Source organism: Blastomyces dermatitidis (assembly GCF_000003525.1).
Source record: "Blastomyces dermatitidis ER-3 genomic scaffold supercont1.4, whole genome shotgun sequence".
Lineage (NCBI taxonomy): Eukaryota > Fungi > Ascomycota > Eurotiomycetes > Onygenales > Ajellomycetaceae > Blastomyces > Blastomyces dermatitidis.
In genome coordinates, this window is record NW_025544777.1 from 775,259 (window position 1) to 801,554 (window position 26,296).

Sequence of the window (26,296 nt, forward strand, 5' to 3'; positions counted from 1 at the left end):
TTTCCTTAGTAAATCTATTCTCTGTTATTCTAACTTTTACAGAATTAGTAAATAATTCACTCTTACAGATCTATGACTCTCACAGTAATCTATAAGTAATGAATAAGAGTTATCAGTTTCTTCAGAGTTAAGAACTTAAAGTCTTACTTAATAAGTTTATTCTATATATTTTTATTCAGTCTCTTTATAAATATCATTATTCAGATCTTGTTTCAGAGCTCTGTTTTCACAGATCTTAATTTATATCATAATTTTATAGAGCACGCTGCACTGTAAGTAGTTTTCATCAGATTTCTTATCTTTTTTTCTAATATTAATGATTACAGTTCAGATATTCTCTGTTCAGCTTATAAAGTCTCTTAACTTATTCTCTAAATAGATCTTGAGAACAGATTAGTAGAATCTCTTATAATTATTCTCTAGATAATTCAGTCAGTTCTTGACTTCAGTTGTGACAGGCTGCGCCCGATTAATTATATAGACTATTCTGTTACACTCCACAGATTCCAATCACTTCATTCTCGAACGCGTACGCTCCGATTCTCGGCCATTCTCGATTGCCGATCCTCGGCCGCCACAAACGCGTATGCTCCGATTCTCGGCCGTTCTCAATCACTGATCCTCGGCTGCTATGAACGCGTGTATATTCTTCCGCCCCGAAGCTCCACCGCGTACACCATCACATACATGTATAAATATTCATCTCAATCACTGATTCTCACACTTTCTCTTTCTTTCCTTCTTTAATGTTTTTATCTTTGTTAAATAAGACCTATCAATATAATACTGATCTATTCAGTGTAGGTCTCTTACACTATAAAAATATTCATCATTTTCTTATTAGAAAATGATTATTTATATATTATCTTCTCATCAGAAACAATTATTCATTGAGAGATATCTGAATATGTAATAACATGTAAGAAAGAGAAAGCATAGTTAAGTAAATATTAAGTTTTCAGATAGAAGCTTACTCATCAGTTACTCTGACTTTGTAATAAGATCTTATAATAATGTCAGTGAAAGATCTGAGAGTTCTGACACTAAGATGTATAAGATATTTATATAATTACACATTCAACAATTGATATAATCATGTCTAATGAGAATATGAAACTCTTGAACGCGAGTATAAATATGATACCACAGTGACTCTAAGCAATGTTGAAATTACAATAATAATAAATAGCTGATATGCATGCAACTCAATAACTTTAATACAAAGAGATTCAATGATTAACTCATACAATTTCAACATCTACAGAATTAAATACAAAAGTGTTAAAAGAATGCTTAGATACTCTTACATATTTTAATGCTTTCAATCTCACTCTCTACTCATCATAGAGAATGGAAATACTTGTGAAACTGAGTGTAGATGAAGATTTCATTGATTCATTAATCAATTAAAATTGATATATCAATGAATGATTGAAGAATTATGTGAAACAGAAGTTTTATTCATGAATGAAAGCATGTGAATTAGCATTGTGAATATCTGATAATATCATCAAATATCTTAATGTTCTGTTTCAAGACACTGCTATGCAACAGAAAGTATTAGATTGATTACAGAGTATTTAATAGAGAAATATTTCTCTTACAACATTCATCTCTGACTTCAATATTAAGATCTTAGAAGCAGGTAATCAATCTTGAGAGAATTGAATAAAGATTAACATGCTTAAGAAGATATTAACTTTTGAACTCTTACAGACTCTTATAAGTATAAATAAAGACTCAACTTATAAAGGCTTCTGCACACAGCTTCAGACATTGAATAATTATCTTATCAAGCTCAAGAGTATACAGAACAGTGACAGAAGACATTACACTTCAGTCACTTATATACCTGCACTGAAGAATAACAATGATGCAGATGTTATGAACTGAATAGATTCAAATGTCTATGCATAAGCAAGAGTTTTCATCATTTGAACAGACTTTCAAGTTTCTGAGATCACTTCTGAAGAAGTTATCAATTAATATTAATATGAAGTATACATCAACTGTAACTGATCAGAACACATTGCTTTTAACTGTCAATCAACCTATGTGTCTTTATATTCAAGAGAAAGATCAGTGTCTTCTTGTTCAAAGAATGAATCAGTGTCTATTCATGTCAATCACATTACATTAGAGAAAGATTCAGAGAATAATTATGAGAATACTCTGATGAAACAGAGAAAAGATTAGCTTCTGTTCAAATTTACAAACAGAAGCTTGAAGAGATCAGATAATAATAATTTGAAAAGAAGATAATAATAAATGCAATTCTTGTATCTACTGTGATTGATAATATGTATAATATGAAAGCCATGATAGACAGCAGTCTATACTACTATGCAATGATAAAATCTTCAGTTGTAAGATATTATAATCTTCAGCATATTTCTCTATCAAAACCCTGACTTTTCATAGAGTTTGATAATTCAAAAGACATTTGTATCTGTTATATAATGAAGCTGATTATAGATGTAGAAGAATATCAACATGAAGATGTCTATGTATATGAAGTTAATAATGTTAATTACAATCTTATATTAGAACTTATCTGACTATCTGAACAAGGTATCTTGTTAAACACTTGAAACAGAAGCTTGATATTTTCTAATAATGATAGAGTTCACAAAGATGACATTCATAAGATCATGAACCTGACACAGATCTCTGTCAATATGTACAAAATACTCTGAAAAAGAAGTCATAATCAAAATCACTGACAGAGTCACTCACAGTATAATTATATATTAATCTATTTCATCAGTCTGATCAATATTAAAAAGACTCTAGAAAAGTTATCTCATGTTATAATAACAGATTCTTGTATAAAACTCTCTCAATAATATTATGAATATCTAGATATCTTCTGATAAGATAATATTATAAATATACTTCTCTTACAAGATTCTGAAGTGAATCACAGTATCAAGTTAGAGAAAAAGAATGATAAGAACTTCAAATCATCATGAGACTCTCTTTATAACATGTCTCAAGATGAACTTCTTCTTCTTTGAAAGACACTTAATAATCTGTTAAATAAAGAATTTATACATATTAGCAACTCTTCTACTGCAGTCTCTATTCTCTTTGCAAAGAAACTAGATGAAGAACTCTGATTCTATGTGAACTACAGAGATCTGAACAGATTGACAAAGAAAGATTGATATCTTTTATCTCTTATCAATAAAACTCTAGCACAGATCAGGCAAGCTCAATGATTTATAAAACTAGATATTATCACTGTGTTTCATAAGATTCATATCACTGAAGAAGATGAATGACTTATAGTATTTTAAACATATTATAGTCTCTTTGAATGAATAGTTACACTCTTTGAACTGACTAATATCTTCAGTATATTTCAGAAGTATATCAACTGAGCACTCTGAGATTTTCTTAATAAGTTTATATCTGCTTATCTAGATAACATTCTCATCTTCACTGATGAATTCAGAAAAGAATATCAAGAATATGTGTAAAAGATATTACAACAGCTATAAGAAGCAGGACTACTGATAGATATTGACAAGTGTGATTTTAAAGTCAAGAGTATCAAGTATCTGAGTTTTATTATAGAAGCTGATAAGAGAATTTGAATGAATTCTGAGAAAGTCTTCATCATTCTTGAATGAGAAGCTCTGTATACTGTGAAAGATATATAAAGCTTTATCAGATTTGCTAACTTCTATCAGTGATTTATATGAAACTTCTCAGATATTATAAGATCACTTACAGATCTCACTAAGAAAGACTCAGTATTTTAATAATCAGTAGATATTGAAGCTGTATTTATACAGATGAAGAAGATGTTCATTAATACTTCTCTACTGATAATATTTGATTCTGATTATAAGACAGTTGTTGAAGCTGATTTCTCTGACTATATAATAAAAGAAGTGATATTGTAATATAATAATAAAGATATTCTATAATTCTGTATTTTCATGTCTAAGAAACTGAGTTCTGCTGAATACAATTATGAGATCTATGATAAGAAACTTCTTACAATTATACACTGTTTAGAAGAATGAAACTCTGAACTCTAAAGTGTCTCTAAATCTAAGATAGTTATAAATTATAAGAATTTCAAATACTTTATAACTATCTGTAAACTTACTAAATAATAGATGCAATGATCTGAGTTCTTAAGTCACTTTCATTTTACAATATACTACTGTTCTGACAGCCAGAACTTAATAACAGATGCTCTCTTATAATAAGAGCAAAATATGCTATTTAATATAATAGATACTCACTGAATGAACTGAGAGTATCAGCTCTTGAATCTGAAGATACTAGTTAATCAAGATAAAACAGCTCACAGTACTATACATACTTCTCTGATTAGAACTGTTACTGATATCTCAACTTCTCTTAAATCTATATTAGATGAGCTATGATATATAGTAGCTTAAATTAATAAACTTCTTCAAGCACTCACTGAAGCTGTAAGAATAAGTACTTACAGATGATTATTCAGATATTTGCAGCTTGGCATGATATGTACTTTATTATTATTATTATTATTATTATTCTTTCATTATACTCATATACAAGTGAAGCTTATAATGAGTTCTTACATGATGTTAAATACAGGTTAAGTGTTGATTATACAGAAGGAAATACAGGTGTTGAGATCATATTAAGATAACAAGAACATAGAAAATACAAAGAAGTGACAATTAAATACATGCGATAATAACTTCCCAGCTCAGAAACATAGAGTGATTTTATTGAAGTAATTTGTACACCTCTGTATTTATTAGAAACCTGAGATGCTTGAGTTCCGGATTTAATGTATCCTCTGCGGGTTTCGAACTCACACACCTTGGTTTCCCACGCCAAGGCACTACTGAGTAGCCGCATTAATCATTCGGCCACCGGGGCTCTGCATGATATGTACTATTAACTACTAGAAGTATTCACAGTAGAAAGATAAAATGTAGAGATTAAATATATAATAGCATTTAAGCTGAGTTATGAATAGTATTCATGAACTTCAGTCTATATAGTTATATGTAGTCAAGAGCTGCTAGCTTTATTAATTATATAAGAGATAGAAATAGAGATAAAGAATCTATAAGAAGTGAGATTTCTTATATATCTCTCTCTCTCTAAGACTTTATCTGTGAAGTCTTTCACTGAGTGACTTCATAGAATTAGCTCAGCACTGTAGTGATACTCACTAAAAACTCTTTATATCTATAAAAAATCTTAGTGAGGAAAAATTCCTTGTTACTATGAAGAGAAAAGAGTCTATTATCTAGTTTCTTATTTCATAAGATTCTTTATAATCTATAGATTCTTCTCTGACTATTATATAGATTTATCTCACATCTTTTATATAGAAGAATTTCAGTTAACTCTCAATTATTTCTATAAGATTCTTATGTAATTATTATATAAATTTATCTCATAGATAAATCACTCTCTGTGAGATCACTCTTATTAAAGAGAAGTATTTATAAGTTAATTTTTTACTTATTTTTATAAATCATTATTCTTTAACACTGTAGAATTGTGAGAAATTTTTCATTCTTTTACTAACTCTGTAGAATTGTAGAATCAAGATATTCACAGTCTATAATCACTTTTTATAGTTATATAGAATGATTCAGATCTGCAATTTATAATCACTTTTATTTACTAGAGTGATCTGACTGTTTCACAGAATCATTTACAGTGTAAGTAAATCTCTCTAGAGTAGTATAAATATCTCAGATTTATCTGTAAAATCTTATTCTTTTTTTTCTTTTTCTGTGACAGCTCTCATTCTTATAAACTATGAGTATCTTCATTTATTTTCAAAGTGTTTTCACTTAGATGACAGAGAGAGAGTGTTTCTGACAATATTTATATATTAATTCAAGAACTTCTGAAGAATAAAAATTTTTCAATTTTAATATTTTTATAAATAATGTCTGACTGCTGCTGAGCTTCTTATGAGTATTCTCATAACTTCTCTGATTACTTTTTACTGACTGATGAAGTAGAGATATTATTACTTATAACAGTGTCTTCACTCTTCTCAGCTCTGTTACTATATCTGATCTTCAGATCAGTAGTCAATCTTATATCTCTTTCAGATCAGTCTCTAACTTTAAGCAGTATAGTCTCTCTCTTTACTGTAAGTCTTCTTATAAGTAATTTCTTATAGACTCTAGCTAATAGTTCTTATAAAGCTCTCAGTGTTATCAGTGTCTTCTACAGTTCTGTGAGTCTATAATTATTCTTCTTCTGCTCACACAATCTCTGATCAGATATATATAAATATATTTAGATTTTCTATCAATGATTCTCATGCTGCAGCGCATTTCTGTAATCTCATTATCAATAAGAGATAAGTTCTCAGATATCTGTAAAATTCAGATAATTAAGATAATATAAATATTATAAATTCATAATAGAAGTTAATCTGAACAGATGAGTCTTCTCTCTACATTTTAATTATTTTCAGACTGAATACTTCAGCATAACTGAGAGGATAGATACAGCTTTGTAAGAAATATCTGATTATATACATAGACAGTCAGCTCTCAAGATTCTGCTATAACTGTGTATACTCTGATATTCAGCTTCTCTGAAGTCTGTGCATTTCTGATAATCTTCATGTTAAATGCAATAATTATCTGTATCACAGATATGATACTCTCTACTTCTTTAAAGAGAGAAATTAATAGTTATGAGAAGATTGAGTATTATAAGTATTAAGAATGTGAATTTGAATTTTCTTTATTTTTTCTTTATTAATCTCTAAATTATGTTTACAGTTCTGTTTTTATTCTCTTATTTTTTAACTTTAATAAGAGTATGATTTCTTCTTTTCTTATATACATCACAGACTGTTCATCTCAGTAGAAACTTATTATCTTATAGACTAGAACTTATAAATGATAGTATTAATATCTTTATTATAATCAGATTCTTAGCAAAGATTATATTATTCTGACTTATCAGAATTTACAGTATAAAAGTTATATCTCAGCTTCTACAGATATTTTATCTACTTAGATAATTCTTAAGTGAACTTATTTATCTTATCAGAATACTCTTATCACTAAATCTTGAATCAGAGCTTATAATCTTACTTCTCTAAGTTAATAATTTCTTTAATCTAATATTCTCTTTCACTCTCTAGTACTTTATAAACAGAGTGATGAGTTACAGAATTCTCTTCTAAGAATTTCTTATATTTATAGAGTAAAGAGATATGAAAAATATTATATATCTATAACTCAGATAACAGTTTCAATCTATAGAACTATAAGCTAACTTTCTTCATAATCTTATAAGACTCTGTTTATAAGAGATTCAGCTTCTTACTAGATCTCTATATAATAATATTTTCTAGACTCAGTCAGACTCTATTATCTTTCTTAAAACTCTTTATAATATATTTAAAGTCATAGTATCTCTTCTGATACTCTTAAGTCTTTCTTAAGAATTTACAGACTTTCTTCTGAATCTTCTGAATTCTCTCAGTCTGTTCACAGATATTATTATACTCTATAGTATACTCTCACAGATTTATCAAGATCATCTGTAGATAAGTCTTAGTAAGTATCTTAAAGAGAGTTTTATCTGTACTAATATATTTTGAGTTATTGTATACAAACTCTGTAAGTGATAATCAATGCACTCAGTTATTCTGATTATAATTGATAAAGCACTGCAGATACTGTTTTAATATACTCATCAGATATTCTATCTAATTATTTATCTGTTAATAAAAAGTCATACTTAAATCTTATAAAATCTTCAGTATAGTTATTAGATTAGATTAGAACTCTTCTATAAAGATTAATTCTCTGTCTGAGATAATATTTATAGATAATTTATATAACTGAATTACATTGCAGATAAAGATATAAGTTAAATTCTTTAACTTTAAGTTCTTATAAATGAGTATAAAGTGTGTTATCTTGATAAAGTGATTCACTATCATCAGCACACTGTCAAAGTAGACATTATATATGTTCTTGCTTTCACAGAGACTTATAAGAGTATTCATTTCTAGCTATTCTCAAGGTTTCTGTGAGATGAGTAGAGAAGTAAGTTCTTCATATAATCTGAACTGCACTATCTGTGAATTCTGATAAATAGTATAAGAATTCACTATCTTCTTCATAAGTTCTTATATCTTCAGTTAGAAGTATTTTCTTATAAGTAACTCATGAGTTCTAGTATCTGTAAAATGATCTGCTAGAGAAGAGTCATGATATTTTTTAATAAGTTCTATATATAGAAACTTATTTACAGATATATAAATTCAGCTCTCTCTTTGTAAGAGATTATTTAAGTCTCTTTAATTCTTTATTTCTGTAGAATTGATCTCTGCTGTAAGCAGTTTCTGAATATACTGAGTATATTCATTCTTCAGTTGCAGTTCAGACAATCTGAATAGAAGATCTTATAAAGACTTATACTCTATTTCTTCTTATATCAGGTCTTCTGCAGTACTTCTTAAAATCTGTAAATTCTTCAGATTATAGATACTCTCTTCAAGAATTCTCATAGAGATTCTCAGAGTGTTGACTCTCAGTGTTATAGTGTAACGTGGCGGAACCGAAGCGGTAGCTAGTCAGCAGTGTCATGTAGAGGTAGTTGTTTTAAGAAGCTGTATGAGTGAGCTTGACTATCTTACTTGAATAGTAAGCTTGTAGACTACAGAGTTATTGTGAGAATATCACAGATATGATACTTAGTATACTAAGAAGATTGTATGAGACATACAGTAACTCTTGTGTATATTTCAGTAGAAGAAAAAGATGAATCACTGACTTCTTTGATAAGAAGCCAGCATCTAGCTATTCTATTGTAACGTGGCGGAACCGAAGCGGTGGCTAGTCGGCGGCGACACATAAGGGTAGTTGTTTGGGAAGCTGTATGGGTGGGCTTGACTATCTTGCTTGAATAGTGAGCTCGTAGGCTACAGAGTTATTGCAAGGATATCACAGATATGGTACTTAGTATACTAAGAAGATTGTATGAGGCACACAGTAACTCTTGTGTATATTCCTGTAGAAGCAAAATGAATCGCTGGCTTCTTTGATGGGGAGCCAGCATCTAGCTATTCTATATAGACAATGGGTGGATACCCTCCTCTCATTCCACAAGTGAGGATAACTGGAGTGATACCTCAGCGGCGCCTCATTGCCAAGGAAGAGTAATCTGCTGACCTCATATAGAAGCGGGGTTCTCATATCCATCAATCAGATCTTTCTATGATATATCTGAATGATGTCATAGAGTGGTTGAAAACCGGTTTGAATGGGATGGAATCATTCGCATGGAAGCGATGAGCTGTGTGGAACCGCAATGGGGCCTTGGTGCGGCCGGGAGCATGACAATGCCCTCCTCTTTAAGGGCATAGTCCCTATGCCCTCAAGATTACTGGATTAGGAATTATCTTTGTTGTATAGCAATGGTTGCCAACTGATTGACAGTGCATGTGCTGCGCATGACACAAAGGTGAGTTTTTCTGCTGACTGTGTAGATCTTTCTTTTCCCACCTTTGTCCAAATCAAACACATGGTAAGTGGGTTCCTTATATATTGATTTGGAATGTGGAAAAACGTAGTTAACAAGTGACTTGCAGATCTCTCAACATATTCCGTCCTATGTATGGAATTTCCTGCAAAAGTGGTGTGTTTTAGGGGCAAAGCTAACAGTAGTGACAGGATTTTTTCGAAAAGATCCCCCTCCCCCATGACACTTTTTTCTCCCCCCCCCCCCCCATCTGCAATAGTGAGTGCATGGGAGTATCATCCTTGGAGGACAGTAGAGGGCTTATTCTGATGTTTTTCTAGTGGGTAAACGTCTTCGTGGTGCGGCGGCGGGCCTCCGTGGCCCCCAAAAAAAACCAGGTTGGAGGCGGAGGGGGCAGTGTCAATGAGCCGCGGGAAGACCCGTTCCCATTGCCAACCCCTCTCCTTCTCCTGCTTCTTTTGCGGCCGCGCCGGTAGTCGCCGTCCCTTGCAGTGGGGTGTCATCCCCTTCTGCCGGTTGGTTCGTTCTGTGTCCCGGTCCATCCCCCGCCCCCCCCGCCGCGTTGCAACGCTGCCCCCCCCCCCGGCCAATACAGTGGTGTATGACCCCGTGTGGTCATTTGGAGAGGAACCCAGGGAGAGCTTGGTTCCGGGGACAGTGGCTCTGAGGAGCCCAATCTGTAGTTCCCCTCCCCGCGGCACGCCTGAGCCCTGCTCAGGATGCTGCTGGGTTGGGTCTGCAGGGTCCCGCGGTTCCTTCATCTTCTCTCTGTGGGGAGGCTCTGGTGCAGCCTCTGGCTGGCACTGCTACTTGTCTGCACTGTGTCAAGCAGCTGAAGGAGAAGAGAATTTTGTGCATCTGTCTCTTCTCTCACTCTCATTGTTTCTGTTGTGTCTGCAACAATGACTCCTGCCTCTCTGTAAGTATTATCTCACAGAAAGGCATCATGTCAGTTCTGACAAGGAGTCTAGATGCCCAAGCAGTACAGGATGAGAATCTCAGAGCTTCAAGTGTTAGCAGATTCTGTCAAGGCTGAGGAGATCCCCCTTGCTCATCTGCAAAAGGAGGTGAAAGCATGGGTCTCTGAGATGAAAAAACACCTCAGGATGGCTGATCTCAAGAAGAGGTCAGCCAGCATCACTGTTGAAAGTGTCACAGAGATCAATTACTGATTGAAGAGAATCTCACTTCAACTGAAGCAGATGACTGAGATGCTTTGCAAGTTGATGAGTTGACATTTTATGCATTTCTCATGTTCTCCTGCAGCACTGCAGCACTAACTTCTCAGCAGATAAAGATATCAGTGTCAGAGACTTCAACAGTGAAGAATGAGTTTGGTGAAGATGTAATTATTGATGAGTAGATCCTGGAATTCCTTCTTTTTACTTTTTTGACAGGCTGCAGCCTCATTAGATTAGCAGTGACCTGTGAATTGATTAATATTAATCTTTTTATTGATTCTAAATATCTCTTTCTTTCCTTATTAACCACTTCAGGAATTTTACACTTGTGTAGTCTCATTAAACTTCTAAAAAACTCTTTGAGAGAAAATAGAAGAAGAGTGCTACAGAGCCTACAAGATGCCAGCTCATCACTGTGAGATCATCTCTAAAAAACTCTTTGAAAAAAACAAGAAGTCTCAAGTGATGTTTCTTGTCCAACATCTCTGATGTGTAACAGGACAGTCTCTACTAGCTATCTCATAGATTGCAATCTCTTTCTCAGCATTTTTCAAATACTCAAGCAGTTCTCATGAATTCTCTGACAATGAATAATCTTCTCATTTAACAAGGTATTGAAGCTTGCTGTAATGTATTCACTTGTTCAATATTTTCTTCACAAGATATTCAGTATCACTCTTGATCTCAATACTATTCAGCCAAGGTGACTCTGCTCTGAGATGTTGCTTATAGAGCTTTAAATAGAAAATGTGAAAAACAGAATGAATTGATTTCAATTCTGTGAATAATTTCAACTCATATGCCTGCTTACTCATCACTCTTGTTATCAGAAAAGATTCTAGTCATCACTCACTGAGCTTCTTATATGATCTCATTATCTTAATATTCTTTACTGAAAGTAGCACTTGATCCTCTATTAAGAACTTCATCAAAAGATGTTTTTAATTATAGTATTTCATCTGCTGCTTCTGAGTGTGATGAATGCTTTTTATCACCTTCTTATGAATTTTGTTCAAAAGTTTCAATCTCACTTTTACTTCTGACACTGAGAGATACTTCATTCTCTGTATCTGTCTGACATTCTGACTGTCTATTTCTCTCTTTGAAATGTTGTCCGCGACATCACTGAGTAATGAAGGATTATATTCATAACAAGCATAGAAAGAAGATATCTTTAAGATTACATTCTTTGTATTGTTATATATGAATTCAGCAGTCAGAAGATGTTTGAGCCAATCATTCTGATAATATGAATAGAACACTTAAAGATGCTGTTCTAGTGTCTGATTCTGATATTCAGTCTGACCATCAGTCTGTGGATGAAAAGTGATACTGAGGAGACATCTTATTATAAGGTGATAGTAAAAAGCTGATCAGTACTTGCTGATAAAGAGGAATTCTCAATCTATTATCAACAATTTCAGAGTACTGTGATCACAAATGATGATATCTAAAAACAGGTCAGTCAATTCAGAGGCTTTAATCTTTTTATAAGTAGAGATATATCTGATCATCTTCATGAAGCAGTCAATAATGATCAAAATTGAGTCATATTCTTTGACTCTTGTCAACTTCAGCAGGTCAACTATGAAATTCATCAATAGATTCTATCATGAGCTCTTTGAAACAGGCAGTGATATCAACTCACTGTATTGCTTATACTGCAGAATCTTTATTCTTTAACAGATATTGTAAGTCTCAACATACTCTTTGACATCTGCTCAGAGCTTGTCTCAAGTGTATTTACATTTTAGAAGCTTCTCAGTCTTCTCTAACTCAAAGTGCCCTGTATGAGAATCATTATAATGAATTCTCAATAACTTCTGACACATCACCCTGCTACAAGAAATGAAGACTGAATCATTCAGCAGTAGAAGTTCACATTCTTCTAGTTATCAGTGACTTGATTTCTTAGCAGCATCACCCTGCTCAGAGTCTGTCTCTTTCAAGTTCAAATCAGATTCTTTCTTCTTCAACTTCTGAATTCAAGCTGCAGTAGAGGTATTCCTCTTCTATAACTTATCAATGAATTTCAAAAGTAGTCAGATTGAAAGATTGTAGATCATTTCATTCTTTATCAATTCAATGATTGTAAGATATGACACAAGAAGCTCATGATCTTCAGTGTCAGTTCTCTGCAGAGACTCAGGTTCTCTTCCATCTTCTATACTGAGTCACACAGCTGCCTCTTCAGCACTGTTCTCAAGCTTTAGAGAATCTCAATCCTCTGCAGCCAGCTTCTTCTGCAGTGATGACAGAGATTCTTTTGTAGAATCCTTCTTCACATTAATGATATTATAATCAGGCCATCTAGATAATGCATCAGCAGGGTTAAGCCGACCTGAACAGTATCAGATATAGAAATCATACTCTGAAAGCAGCTTCACTCATCTGACTTGATGTTCTATCAAGCTCTTTATTGTCAAGAAGTAACACAGATTTGCATGATCAGTGAGAACTTACACTGAATACTTACTACTCTAGAGATAATGTTGCCAGATCTTAAAGAATTTGATAATTGCTAACATCTTCTGATCATGAGTATCATATCTTCTCTGCATGAGTGATAACTTCTTGAAGAAGAAGATCACTGATCTTCATTCACAGTGTCTTATAGACTCTGTGAAAAAGTCTTCTCTCACAGATAATTCATTGCCTGTTCTCTCAGAAGTGATTATTCTCTGATCCTTTCAATGTTGAAAGATCTTCAGTGTCAACTGTGAAAAGATTTCACAGATTTCATTCTCAGATATATCAGTCTCACACTGACTGAGTAAGTTGAGATTAAAGTGATTCAGCATTGTGATATCTGTAAAAGCTTGTTTCAATTCTGCAAATGCCTGCACAGTGCCTTGAGTGAGGGTAAACAGTTCTGTTTTTCTATCTTTCACACTTCTCTTTAACAGATCTGTAAGAGAGGCAGTAATTCATGAATATGCATAGATGAATCATCTGTAGAAATTTGCAAATTCTAGAAACATCTGCACCTTGCAGTATGTCTGCAGTGCTGACCAGTTCTCAATGATGAAGACCCAGCTTCTGTCCATTGAAATGTCATTCATCTCAACAATATAATCTAAGAAATCAATCTTCTGTATGTAGAACAAGCATTTTTCAGTGTTTGTATAGAGTTAATACTGTCTCAAGTGACTTAACACTTCTCAAACATGAATATCATGTTCTTTCTCTGATTTCAAGAAGATTAAAATGTTGTTCAGGTATACTATGCAGGAGATGTTAACAAGGCTCTGCAGTGCCTCATTTATATAGACCTGAAAGATGGCTGAAGCATTACAAAGATCAAAAGATAAAACAAGATATTTGAAATTGCTGTACTTGGTATGAAAAGTCATTTTTCAAACATTATCTTTGTTAACTCTGATCCTATGATAGGTATTCTGTATATCAATCTTTGAGAACATCTTTGCTTCAGATAATCAATCAATTATCTCATCAATCAACAGTAATGAATAGTAATTCTTAATCATCATCTTGTTGAGACCTCTGTAGTCTACATATAGGCATAGTCTATCATTCTTCTTGAGCATAAAGAGTATAGACGCCTCTGCTGAACTCTTTGATAAACATATCCAGTTCTTTGATTGCACTTCTTCAAGATATTTGTGCAGAACATTCAACTCCTTTATAGACAAGTTATAAAGAGGCCTGTACAGTGCTATTGCATCATCTTCAAGACAAATCTTATATCATATCTTGATATCAGGAAACTTCACTGCTTTCCTTTCTGAAAAGACATTCTTAAAATCTGTAAAGAGATATTGTGTACATTCACCTTCAATGATGAATACTGCTGCCAATCTTGCAGTGAGAGTGATGGCTTCTTCATCTGTTCTCAAGTTTCAATCACCTGCTACACAGTATATTAACTCAATCTTTTTCTCAAGATTCTTCTGATGAAACTCTTCAGGTTTCTCTATCACTGCCTCTTCATCAGTGAGGCAGTATCATCACACCTGAGTGACTCAGTCAATGAGAGGATTGTTTTCTCTCAATCACAGAAGACCTAGAATGACATCCTTATCTATGATGTTAACTGTGTGAAGAAGCAGACTGCTCTTCTTGAAGGTTTCTTCTGAGTCTGTGATCACACACTTTGCTTGAATTATGCCAAAATGATGGCATTTCATTTCATCTGTAAATTTCACATGATCTGACAGACCTATCTTCTTCCAACTCTTCATCAAAGAAAAGAAATAGAATATGAAGTTGACATCTGCTCTGAAGTCAAGTAGGCACCTCACTGATATCTTCTCATTCAGGGTATACATTGTAATTGTAACATGAACTCAGAGATATGAGAATTATCAATCCTTCATTTCTTTCTCTTCATTATCTTCCACAGATACATTTGTCAGAAGAGGAGTCAACTTTGAGAAGATGTCTTCTTGATTTCTTCCCTTCTTCAGCTTCTTACAATCACTGATATAGTGATCACCAGCTCTGCAGTTGAAACAGAGATCTTTGTCAAATCTTTTTTAACATTTCTTTACAGTGAGTGAAGAATCAGAACACTTGAAATTCTTCTTTACTTTCTCTGCACTGAAGCTGTCACAGCACTGTTTAGATTTCATCATTGATTGCTTAGAAGAAGTCTTGTTAGCCTTTTTCTCAGAGAATTGATTATTCAAATAGATCTGAGAAGCCAGGTTGACAAGCTCAGTATAATTAGTTGATGAACTCTGATATTATGATATCATTGTCTGCACCTTGTGAGTCAGCTTCATGAGATAAAGCTGCATTTTTAATTAATTCAAATCATCAGTCAGTTTCTCTCAATATTCTTCAAATCTTGCATTGAAATTGAAAGAATTCTCATTATCTTATTGATGTAATGAGTTGAATTGCTGTACTGCTGTGAAGCTGTGATTGTGATGATCTTCAATTTAATTCAGTAGAAAGTTCTTGAATTCTTCTTAAGTCATGACAGCATTGATACACTCAAGCTCTCTCTTCTTAATGGCTCAAGTAGTCACAGAGGTGCCTTCAAGAAGGTTGACAGTGTATATTACTCATATCTCATGAGTATTATACTGGCTCAGGTTAAGGCGGAATTTCTGTTCAAGAATACAGATAAAGCTGTGAAATTCAGACAAGATGTTTCTCTTATATCTCAGTGAATCTCTGACCTTAATCTCTCTATCTCCATGATAGATGTAGGTGTGTAGGGGCCGCGGCGGTGGCAGGGCGGTTGAAGGGCCTATGTTAAAATGTGCAGCAGGTTCAGGAATCTCAGATTCCTGCTGAGGTAGAGGTGTATGCACTCTAGGAAATGATGTAGTGTTTCTCTCAGAGAGTGGGGTCAGGTCAGTCTCAGTGTGAGTGCATGAGGCTATATCAGTCTGTTAGAGCTTGACTGATTCAAATATGTAATCAGGTTGAGTGATTTGAATTGTAATATGATGAAACTGAAGTGGTGACTAGTCAGTGATGACATGTAAGAGTAGTTGTTTAAGAAGCTGTATAAGTGGGCTTGACTATCTTGCTTGAATAGTGAGCTTGTAGGCTACAGGGTTATTGTGAGGATATCACAGATATGATACTTAGTATACTAAGAAGATTATATGAGGTACACAGTAACTCTTGTGTATATTTCTGTAGAAGCAAAACAAATCACTGACTTCTTTGATGAGAAGTCAGCATCTAGCTATTCTATATAGACAATGAGTGAATACTCTTCTCTCATTTCATAAGCAAGAATAATCAGAGTGATACCTCAGCGGCGCCTCATTGTCAAGGAAGAGTAATCTGCTGACCTTGTATAGAAGCGGGGTTCTCATATTCATCAATTGAATCTTCCTATGATATATCTGAATGATGTCATAGGGTGGTTGGAAACTGGTTCAGACGGGATGAAATTATCCGCATGGAAGCGATGAGCCGTGTGGAACTGCAACAGGGCCTTGGCGCGGCCGGGAGCGTGACATCTATATAGATAATGAATGAATACTCTTCTCTCATTTCATGAGTGAGAATAGTCAGAGTGATATCTTAGCAGTGTCTTATTATCAAGAAAGAGTAATCTGCTAATCTTGTATAGAAGTGAGATTCTTATATTTATTAATCAGATATTTCTATAATATATCTGAATAATATTACAGAGTGATTGAAAACTGATTTAAATAAGATGAAATCATCTGTATAAAAGTGATGAGCTGTATGAAACTGTAACAGAGTCTTGACATAGTCAGAGATATAATAATACTCTTCTCTTTAAGAGTATAGTTCTGATGCTCTTAAGATTACTGAATTAGAAATTATCTTTGTTATATAGTAACAGTTATCAACTGATTGATAGTATATGTACTGTATATAATATAAAGAAATAGATGAGTTTTTCTGCTAACTATGTAGATCTTTCTTTTCTCATTATTATTCAAATCAAATATGTGATAAGTGAGTTTCTTATATATTGATTTAAAATATGAAAAATGTAGTTAATAAGTGACTTACAGATCTCTTAATATATTTCATTCTATATATGAAATTCTCTGCAAAAGTAATATATTTAAGAAACAAAGTTAACAGTAGTGACAGGATTTTTTTGAAAAGATCTTCTCTCTCTATGACACTTTTTTCTTCTTCTCTCTTCATCTGCAATAGTGAGTGCATGAGAGTATCATTCTTAAGAGATAATAAGAGACTTATTCTGACATTTTCTAGTAAGTAACAAATATCTTTGTGATGCGGCTGCGGCCTTCATAATCACTAAGAAAGCCAGGTTGAAGGTGATGATGTCAATGAGCTGTGGAAGCACTGCTCTCATTGTCACATCTTCTCCTGCTTCTCTTGCAGCTGTGGTGATAGTTGCTGTGCCTTGCAGTGAGGTGTTATTCCTTCTGCTGACTGATGTGTCTGTGTTCAGTCTGTCCCCTGCCTCTCTTATCACTGTTGTGACACTGCCTTCTCTCTCAGTTAATACAGTGATGTATGACTCTGTGTGATCATTTGAAGAGGAACTTGAAAAGAGCTTGATTTCAGAGACAGTGACTCTGAGAAGCTTAATTCATAGTTTCTCTTCTGCAGCATATCTGAGCTCTGCTCAGAATGCTGCTGAGTTGAGTCTACAGAGTTCTGTGATTTCTTTGTCTTCTCTCTGTGAAGAGGCTTCAGTGTGATCTCTGACTGATACTACTACTTATCTATACTGTATTAAGCAGCTGAAGAAGAGAGAAATCTTGTGTATTTACTTCTTCTCTCACTTCTGTTATTTTCATTGTATCTGTAATAATAACTTCTGTCTCTCTGTAAGTATTACTTCACAGAAAGATATTATATCAGCTCTGATAAGAACTTCAGATACTCAAGTAGTACAGAGTGAGAGTCTTGAAGCTTTAAGTATTGATAGATTTTATCAAGACTGAAGAGATCTCTCTTACTTATCTATAAAAGAAGATGAAAGTATGAGTCTCTGAGATGAAAAAATATCTCAGAATAACTGACTTTAAGAAGAAGTCAGCTGATACTGCTGTTAAAAGTATTACAGAGATTAATTACTAGTTAAAGAGAATCTCACTTTAATTAAAGCAGATAACTGAGATGCTTTATAAATTAATAAATTAATACTTTCAGTATCTCTTATACTCTTCTGTAGTATACTTCTCTACAGTGCTGTAGTACTAACTTCTTAGCAGATAAAGATATTAATACTGAAGACTCTAATAGTAAAGAATAAGTTTGATAAGAGTGTGATTATTAATGAGTAGACTCTGATTCTTCTTTTTACTTTTTCAGTGAGTTGTAACTCTATTAGAATAGCAGCAGTCTGCAGATCAATAATATTAATCTTTTTATTAATTTCAAATATTTCTTTCTTTTCTTATTAATTGCTTCAGAAATTTTACACTTGTATAATCTTATTAAACTTTTAAAAAACTCTTTGAGAGAAAATAGAAGAAGAGTACTACAGAGTCTACAAGATACTGACTTATCACTGCAAGAGTATCTCTAAAAAATTCTTTAAAAAGAATAAGAAGTCTTTAAGTATTATTTCTTATTCAATATCTCTGATGTATAATAGAGCAGTCTCTACTAGCTGTCTCATAGCTTATAATCTCTTTCTCAGTATTTTTCAAATACTTAAGAGATGCTTATAAATTCTCTGATAATGAATAATCTTCTCATTTAATAAGATATTGAAGCTTATTATAATATATTCACTTAGTCAATATTTTCTTCATAAGATATTCAGTATCTCTCTCAATCTTGATATTATTCAGCTGAGATAGCTCTGTTCTGAGACATTACTTATAGAGCTTTAAATAGAAAATATGAAAAATAGAATGAATTGATTTCAATTCTGTGAGTAATTTCAACTTATATATCTGCTTACTTATTACTCTTATTATTAGAAAAGATTCTAGTCACTACTCACTGAGCTTCTTATATAATCTTATTATCTTGATATTCTTTGCTGAAAGTAGCACTTAATTCTCTATTAAGAACTTCATTGAAAGATATTTTTAATTATAGTATTTTATCTATTACTTCTAAGTACAGTGAATGCTTTTTATCATCTTCTTATGAATTTTATTTAAAAGTTTCAATCTCACTTTTATTTCTAATACTGAGAGATACTTTATTCTCTATATCTATTCAATATTCTGACTATCTATTTCTCTCTTTGAAATGTCATCTGTAACATCACTGAGTAATGAAGAATTATATTCATAATAAGTATAGAAAGAAGATATCTTTAAGATTGTATTCTTTACATTGTTATATATAAATTCAGTGATTAGAAGATATTTAAGTCAATCATTCTGATAATATAAATAAAATACTTAAAAATACTATTCTAGTGTCTGATTCTGATATTCAGTCTGATCATCAGTCTGTGAATGAAATGCAGTACTGAGAAGATATCTTATTATAAGATAATAGTAAAAAGCTGATCAGTATTTACTGATAAAGAGGAATTCTCAATCTATTATCAATGATTTCAGAGTACTGTGATTATAAATAATGATATCTAAAAACAGATCAGCTAATTCAGAGACTTTAATCTTTTTATAAATAGAAATATATCTGATTATCTTTGTAAAGTAGTTAATAATAATCAAAATTAAGTCATATTCTTTGACTCTTATTGACTTCAGCAGATCAACTATGAAATTCATTAATAGATTCTGCTATAAGTTCTTTAAAATAGACAGTGATATCAACTCACTGTATTACTTATATCACAGAATCTTTATTCTTTGATAGATATTATAAGTTTCAATATACTCTTTGACATCTGTCTGAAGCTTGTTTTAAATATATTTATATTTTAAAAGTTTCTCAGTCTTCTCTAATCTGAAGTACTTTATATAAGGATTATTATGATAAATTCTCAATAACTTCTGACACACTGCTCTACTATAAGAAATGAAGACTGAATCATTCAGCAGTAGAAGTTTATATTCTTCTAGTTATCAGTGACTTGATTTCTTAGCAGCACTGCTCTGCTCAGAGTCTATCTCTTTTAGACTGGCCGCCGGGATCATGAATTTCACGTTTAGTCTCATTTGGTCTGATCCCATACATTTCTTGGCGTGAATCCCGCTGGGACTGGCTATCAAAAAAACATGTAAAGTGACTATATATCAGATCTTAAAATGAAACCATGACTTGAAAAAAATGAGAAAGTGATTTCATTTAGTCCCATTTAGTCCCATTCTTGGCATAAAGTTACTATTTTTAGACATTTTAAGGTTTTTTTTAGACTATTTTTAATTTTTTAAAAAGTAACACTTTTTGGTAACACTCAAATGAGATTTAAAGTCATTTAAAGCCATAAAAATAATTTAAATTGAGAAGTGGAAATCATGGTCTCATTTGAAAAATGTGATAAGAGTAGACAGTAAGTCTCACTGAGACAGTATGAGACTACTATCTAATGTTAAAACTGTGTAATGGGATCAGTCGAATTGGTAATGAAACTATCAAAAAATCTGGTCCTGGTCCCAGACACGGTCACACGGTCAGTCTAATCTCTTTCAAGTTTAAACTGAATTCTTTCTTCTTCAACTTCTGAATTCAAGCTGCAGTAGAGATGTCTCTCTTCTATAATTTATCAATGAATTTTAAAAGTAGTCAGATTGAAAGATTGTAGACTGTTTCATTCTTTATCAATTCAATAGTTGTAAGATATGATATAAGAAGCTTATAATCTTCAGTGTCAGTTCTCTGTGAGAATCTGAGTTTTCTTTCATCTTCTATACTGAGTCACACAGCTGTCTCTTCAGTGCTGTTCTTAAGCTTTAGAGAATCTCAACTCTCTGCAGTCAGCTTCTTCTGCAGTGATAACAGAGATTCTTTTGTAGAATTCTTCTTCATATTAACAATATTATAATTAAGCTGTCTAGACAGTGTATTGATGAGATTAAGTCAATCTGAATGATATTGAATATAGAAATCATACTCTGAAAGCAGCTCTGTTCATCTGGCTTGACATTCTGTCAAGCTCTTTGTTATCAAGAAGTAATGCAGATTTGCATAATCAGTGAGAACTTACACTGAGTACTTACTACTCTGAAGATAATATTATCAGATCTTAAAGAATTTAATAATTACTAACATCTTCTGATCATGAATATTATATCTTCTCTGTATAAGTGATAACTTCTTGAAGAAGAAGATCACTGATCTTTATTTATAGTATCTTATAGACTTTATGAAAAAGTCTTCTCTCACAGATAATTCATTATCTATTTCTTCAGAGATGATTATTCTCTGATTCTTTCAACATTGAAAGATCTTCAGTGTCAACTGTGAAAAGATTTCATAGATCTCATTCTCAGATATATCAGTCTTACACTGACTGAATAAGTTAAGATTAAAGTGATTCAGCATTATAATATCTGTAAAAGCTTGTTTCAATTCTGTAAATGCCTGTACAGTATCTTGAATGAGAGTAAACAGTTCTGTTTTTCTGTCTTTCACACTTCTCTTTAACAGATCTGTAAGAGAGACAGTAATCTGTGAATATATATAGATGAATCATCTGTAGAAATTTACAAATTTTAGAAATATCTGCATTTTACAGTACATCTGCAGTGTTAGTCAGTTCTCAATGATGAAGACTCAGCTTCTATTCATTGAAATGTTATTCATCTTAATAATATAATCTAAGAAATCAATCTTCTGCATGTAGAATGAGCATTTTTCAGTGTTTATATAGAGTTAATACTGTCTCAAGTAACTCAACACTTCTTGAACATGAGTATCATATTCTTTCTCTGATTTTAAGAAGATTAAAATGTTATTCAGATATACTATGCAGAAGACATTGACAAGACCTTACAGTGTCTTATTTATATAGATCTGAAAGATGATTGAAGTGTTACAAAGATTAAAAGATAAAACAAGATATTTGAAATTACTATACTTGATACAAAAAGCTGTTTTTCAAATGTTATCTTTGTTAACTCTGATTCTATGATAGACATTTCATATATTAATCTTTGAGAACACTCTTGCTTCAGATAATTAATCAATCATCTTATTAATTAATGATAATGAATAGTAATTCTTAACTGTCATCTTATTGAGATCTCTGTAGTCTATGCATAGATGTAGCCTATCATTCTTCTTAAGTATAAAGAGTATAGATGTCTCTGCTGAACTCTTTGATAAATATATTCAGTTCTTTGATTGTACTTCTTCAAGATATTTATACAGAATATTTAACTTCTTTATAGATAAGTTGTAAAGAGATCTGTACAGTGCTGTTACACTGTCTTCAAGATGAATCTTATATCATATCTTAGTATCAGAAAACTTCACTGCTTCTCTTTCTGAAAAGACATTCTTAAAATCTGTAAAGAGATATTGTATACATTCATCTTCAATGACAGATACTGCTGCTAATCTTGCAGTGAGAGTAGTAGCTTCTTTATCTATTTTCAAGTCTCAATCACCTGCTACACAGTATATCAACTCAATCTTTTTCTCAAGATTCTTCTGATAAAACTCTTCAGATTTCTCTATCACTGTCTCTTTATTAGTGAGATGATATTATCATATCTGAGTAACTCAGTCAATGAGAGAATTGTTTTCTCTCAATTATAAGAGATCTAGAATGACATTCTCATCTATAATATTAACTGTGTGAAGAAGCAGACTACTCTTCTTAAAGATTTCTTCTAAGTCTGTGATCACACACTTTGCTTAAATTATGTTAAAATGATGACATTTCATTTCATCTGTAAATTTCATATAATCTGATAAATCTATCTTCTTTCAATTCTTCATTAAAGAAAAGAAATAGAATATGAAGTTAATATCTACTCTAAAGTCAAGTAGCTATCTCACTGATATCTTCTCATTCAGAGTATATATTGTGATTATAATATGAACTCAGAGATGTGAGAATTATCAATTCTTTTCTTTCTCTTCTTTATCTTTCACAGATATGTTTATCAGAAAAGAAGTTAACTTTGAGAAGATATCTTCTCAGTTTCTTCTCTTCTTTAACTTCTTATAATCACTGATATAGTGATCATCAGCTCTGCAGTTAAAATAGAGATCTTTATTAAATCTTTTTTAATATTTCTTTACAGTGAGTGAAGAATCAGAATACTTGAAATTCTTCTTTACTTTCTTTACACTGAAGCTGTCACAGCACTGTTTAGATCTTATCATTGATTACTTAGAAGAGATCTTATTAATCTTTTTCTCAGAGAATTGATTATTCAAATAGATCTAAGAAGTCAGATTGATAAGCTCAGTACAATTGATTAATGAACTCTGATATTATAATATTATTATTCATATCTTATAAGTCAGCTTCATGAGATAAAGCTATATTTTTAATTGATTCAAATCATCAGTCAATTCCTCTCAATATTCTTTGAATCTTGTATTAAAATCAGAAGAATTCTCATTATCTCATTAATATAATGAGTTGAACTGCTACACTGCTATGAAGCTGCAGTTGCAGTAATCTTCAATTTAATTCAGTAGAAAGTTCTTGAATTCTTTTTAAGTTATAGTAGTATTGATACACTCAAGCTCTCTCTTCTTAATAGCTTAAGTAGTTGCAGAGATATCTTTAAGAAGGTTGATGATATATATTACTTATATCTTATAAGTATTATACTGACTCAGATTAAGGTGAAATTTCTGTTTAAGAATATAAGTAAAGCTGTGAAATTCAGACAAGATGTTTCTCTTATATCTCAGAGAATCTCTGATCTTAATCTCTCTATCTTCATAATAGATGTAGATGTGTACAGGCTGTGATGATAACAGAGTGATTGAAGAGCTTATATCAAGATATGCAGCAGGTTCAGAAATCTCAGATTTCTGCTGAGATAGAGATGTACATACTCTAGAGAATGATGTAGTGTTTTCTTCAGAGAGTGAAGTCAGATCAGTCTCAGTGCAGATGCATGAGATTATATTAGTCTGTTAGAGCTTGACTGATTCAAATATATAATCAGATTAAGTGATTTGAATTATAACATGATGAAACTGAAGTGATGACTAGTCAGCAGTGTCATATAGAGATAGTTGTTTTAGAAAGCTGTATAAGTGAGCTTGACTATCTTGCTTGAATAGTGAGCTCATAGACTACAGAGTTATTACAAGGATATCACAGATATAATACTTAGTATACTAAGAAGATTATATGTAACATGCAGTAACTCTTGTGTATATTTCAGTAGAAGAAAAAGATGAATTGCTGACTTCTTTGATAAGAAGTCAGCATCTAGCTATTCTATATAGACAATGAGTGAATACTCTTCTCTCATTTCACAAGTGAGAATAGCTGGAGTGATATCTCAGTGATGCCTTATTATCAAGAAAGAGTAATCTGCTGATCTTATATAGAAGTAAGGTTCTTATATTCATCAATCGGATCTTTCTATGATATATTTGAATGATGTCATAGGGTGGTTGGAAACCGGTTCAAATGAGATAAAATCATCCGCATGGAAGCGATGGGCCGTGTGGAACCGCAACGGGGCCTTGGCGCGGCCAGGGGCGTGACATATAGAGAGTAATTATACAGATTTCTTTTCTCTCTCTTTTCTCTTCTCTTATAGAGAATTGAGAGACTCTTCAGTCAATCTCTTTATAACACTCAGTCTGAGTATCTTATAAAGCTTTTCTATCTTCTCTAGTCTCTCTGTGTCTGTTATTCTGATCTTCTTAATATAGTCTGATCTGTGAGAGAGTCTATTCACTGAGTTCTTAGTTCTCTTAATATATTCTATCTTGAATCAGAACTCACTCAGTCTCTAAGCTCAGTGAATCTGTCACTGTAAGATCTGTGAGTCAGATTTATACTTTCAATCAGTGTTGATAGACTTACTTACAGAGATAGAATCAGTTAATACTGCAGAGTTAATTAGAGAAGATAAGCTTATCTATATAATAACTTTATAAGTATCTGAGAATCTCACAGTCATAGAAACTGAGCTTCAGATATCAGAGAAATACTGAGATCTTACAGAGATATTTAGCTTAGTAAAGACAGCTGAGCTTTCTTCTCACTGTGAGAAGAATCTGATAATAGATTTGATAGAAGAGTAGAAACTCTTTATACAAGTCTCAGATACATGTTATCTGTGATATCTGTAATAATTACAGTTTCTACAAATCTTCTTCAGATTTCAGAGAGATCTTACAATTCAAAAATAACTCTTATAAGTCTCTCAGCTCTCAGATCTGAGTTCTCACACTCTGCTTGTTATAAGAGTAGATTCTCAGCTTTCATCATTCAGTTTATTTACTTTATAAGCTTTAGAGACACTATAGTGATCTGAAATTCTAAGTTTATTAATACTTCTCATACTTACAGAATAGTAGTATCATGATGCAGTCTCTTTCTATAAGTAAGTATTTTCATCAGAGAAGTAACAGATTCAGATATCAGCTTTAAGACTTTTAAGAAGACTGTTACTGACTCTGTCTGTAACTTCTCAAATTTCTATTTTAATTTATTCAGACAGTTTATACAGAGATATTCTAATTTAAAATAGATAAAACAGAGTCTCTTTTTCTTAATCTCTCTATTATACACTTTATTTATAGAAGCTTATAAATCTCTCTCTCTCTGCTTAGTAGTTAGATATGAATCTCTCTGTATCTTATCATCTTTTTCTAATAAATCTGTTCTCTGTTATTCTAGCTCTTATGAAGTCAGTCAGTGATTCACTCTCTACACATCTGTGACTCTCACAGTGATCTGTAAGTAATAGATAAAAGTCATCAGTTTCTTCAGAGTTAAGAGCTTAGAGTCTTACTCAATGAACTTATTCTGCATATGTTTATTCAGTCTCTTTATAAATATTATTATTTAGATTTTATTTCAGAACTCTGTTTTCACAGATCTTAATTCATATTATAATTTCATGAAGTGCTGTAAGTAGTCTTTATCAGATTTCTCATCTCTTTTTCTAATATTAATAATTACAGCTCAGATATTCTCTGTTCAACTTATAAAGTCTCTTAACTTATTCTCTAAATAGATTTTAAGAATAGATTAGTAGAATCTCTTGTAATTATTCTCTAGATAATTCAGTCAGTTCTTGACTTCAGTGTAATAGAGATCTGTTATTATATAGATAACAGCTTTTTTATCTTTTATATTACACAGTCAAACTTATAAGTTA

At 32.2% G+C, this 26,296-nt stretch overlaps 2 protein-coding genes across 2 annotated transcripts; one reads left to right on the top strand and one right to left on the bottom strand.

Annotated features, from left to right (window-relative positions):
- Window positions 1-9,767: 9,767 nt before the first annotated feature.
- BDCG_03931 (uncharacterized protein) lies at window positions 9,768-10,272 on the bottom strand (the record flags this gene model as incomplete). Its single annotated transcript, XM_045419598.1, has 1 exon — window positions 9,768-10,272. The coding sequence occupies exon 1, from the start codon at window positions 10,251-10,253 to the stop codon at window positions 9,768-9,770; it is 486 nt and encodes a 161-aa protein (XP_045275862.1). The 5' UTR covers window positions 10,254-10,272.
- A 122-nt stretch (window positions 10,273-10,394) lies between these two features.
- BDCG_16820 (uncharacterized protein) lies at window positions 10,395-10,664 on the top strand (the record flags this gene model as incomplete). Its single annotated transcript, XM_045426016.1, has 2 exons — window positions 10,395-10,411; window positions 10,481-10,664. 2 exons carry the CDS (start codon window positions 10,395-10,397, stop codon window positions 10,662-10,664), a joined length of 201 nt encoding a protein of 66 aa, XP_045280687.1.
- Between the last annotated feature and the right edge of the window lie 15,632 nt (window positions 10,665-26,296).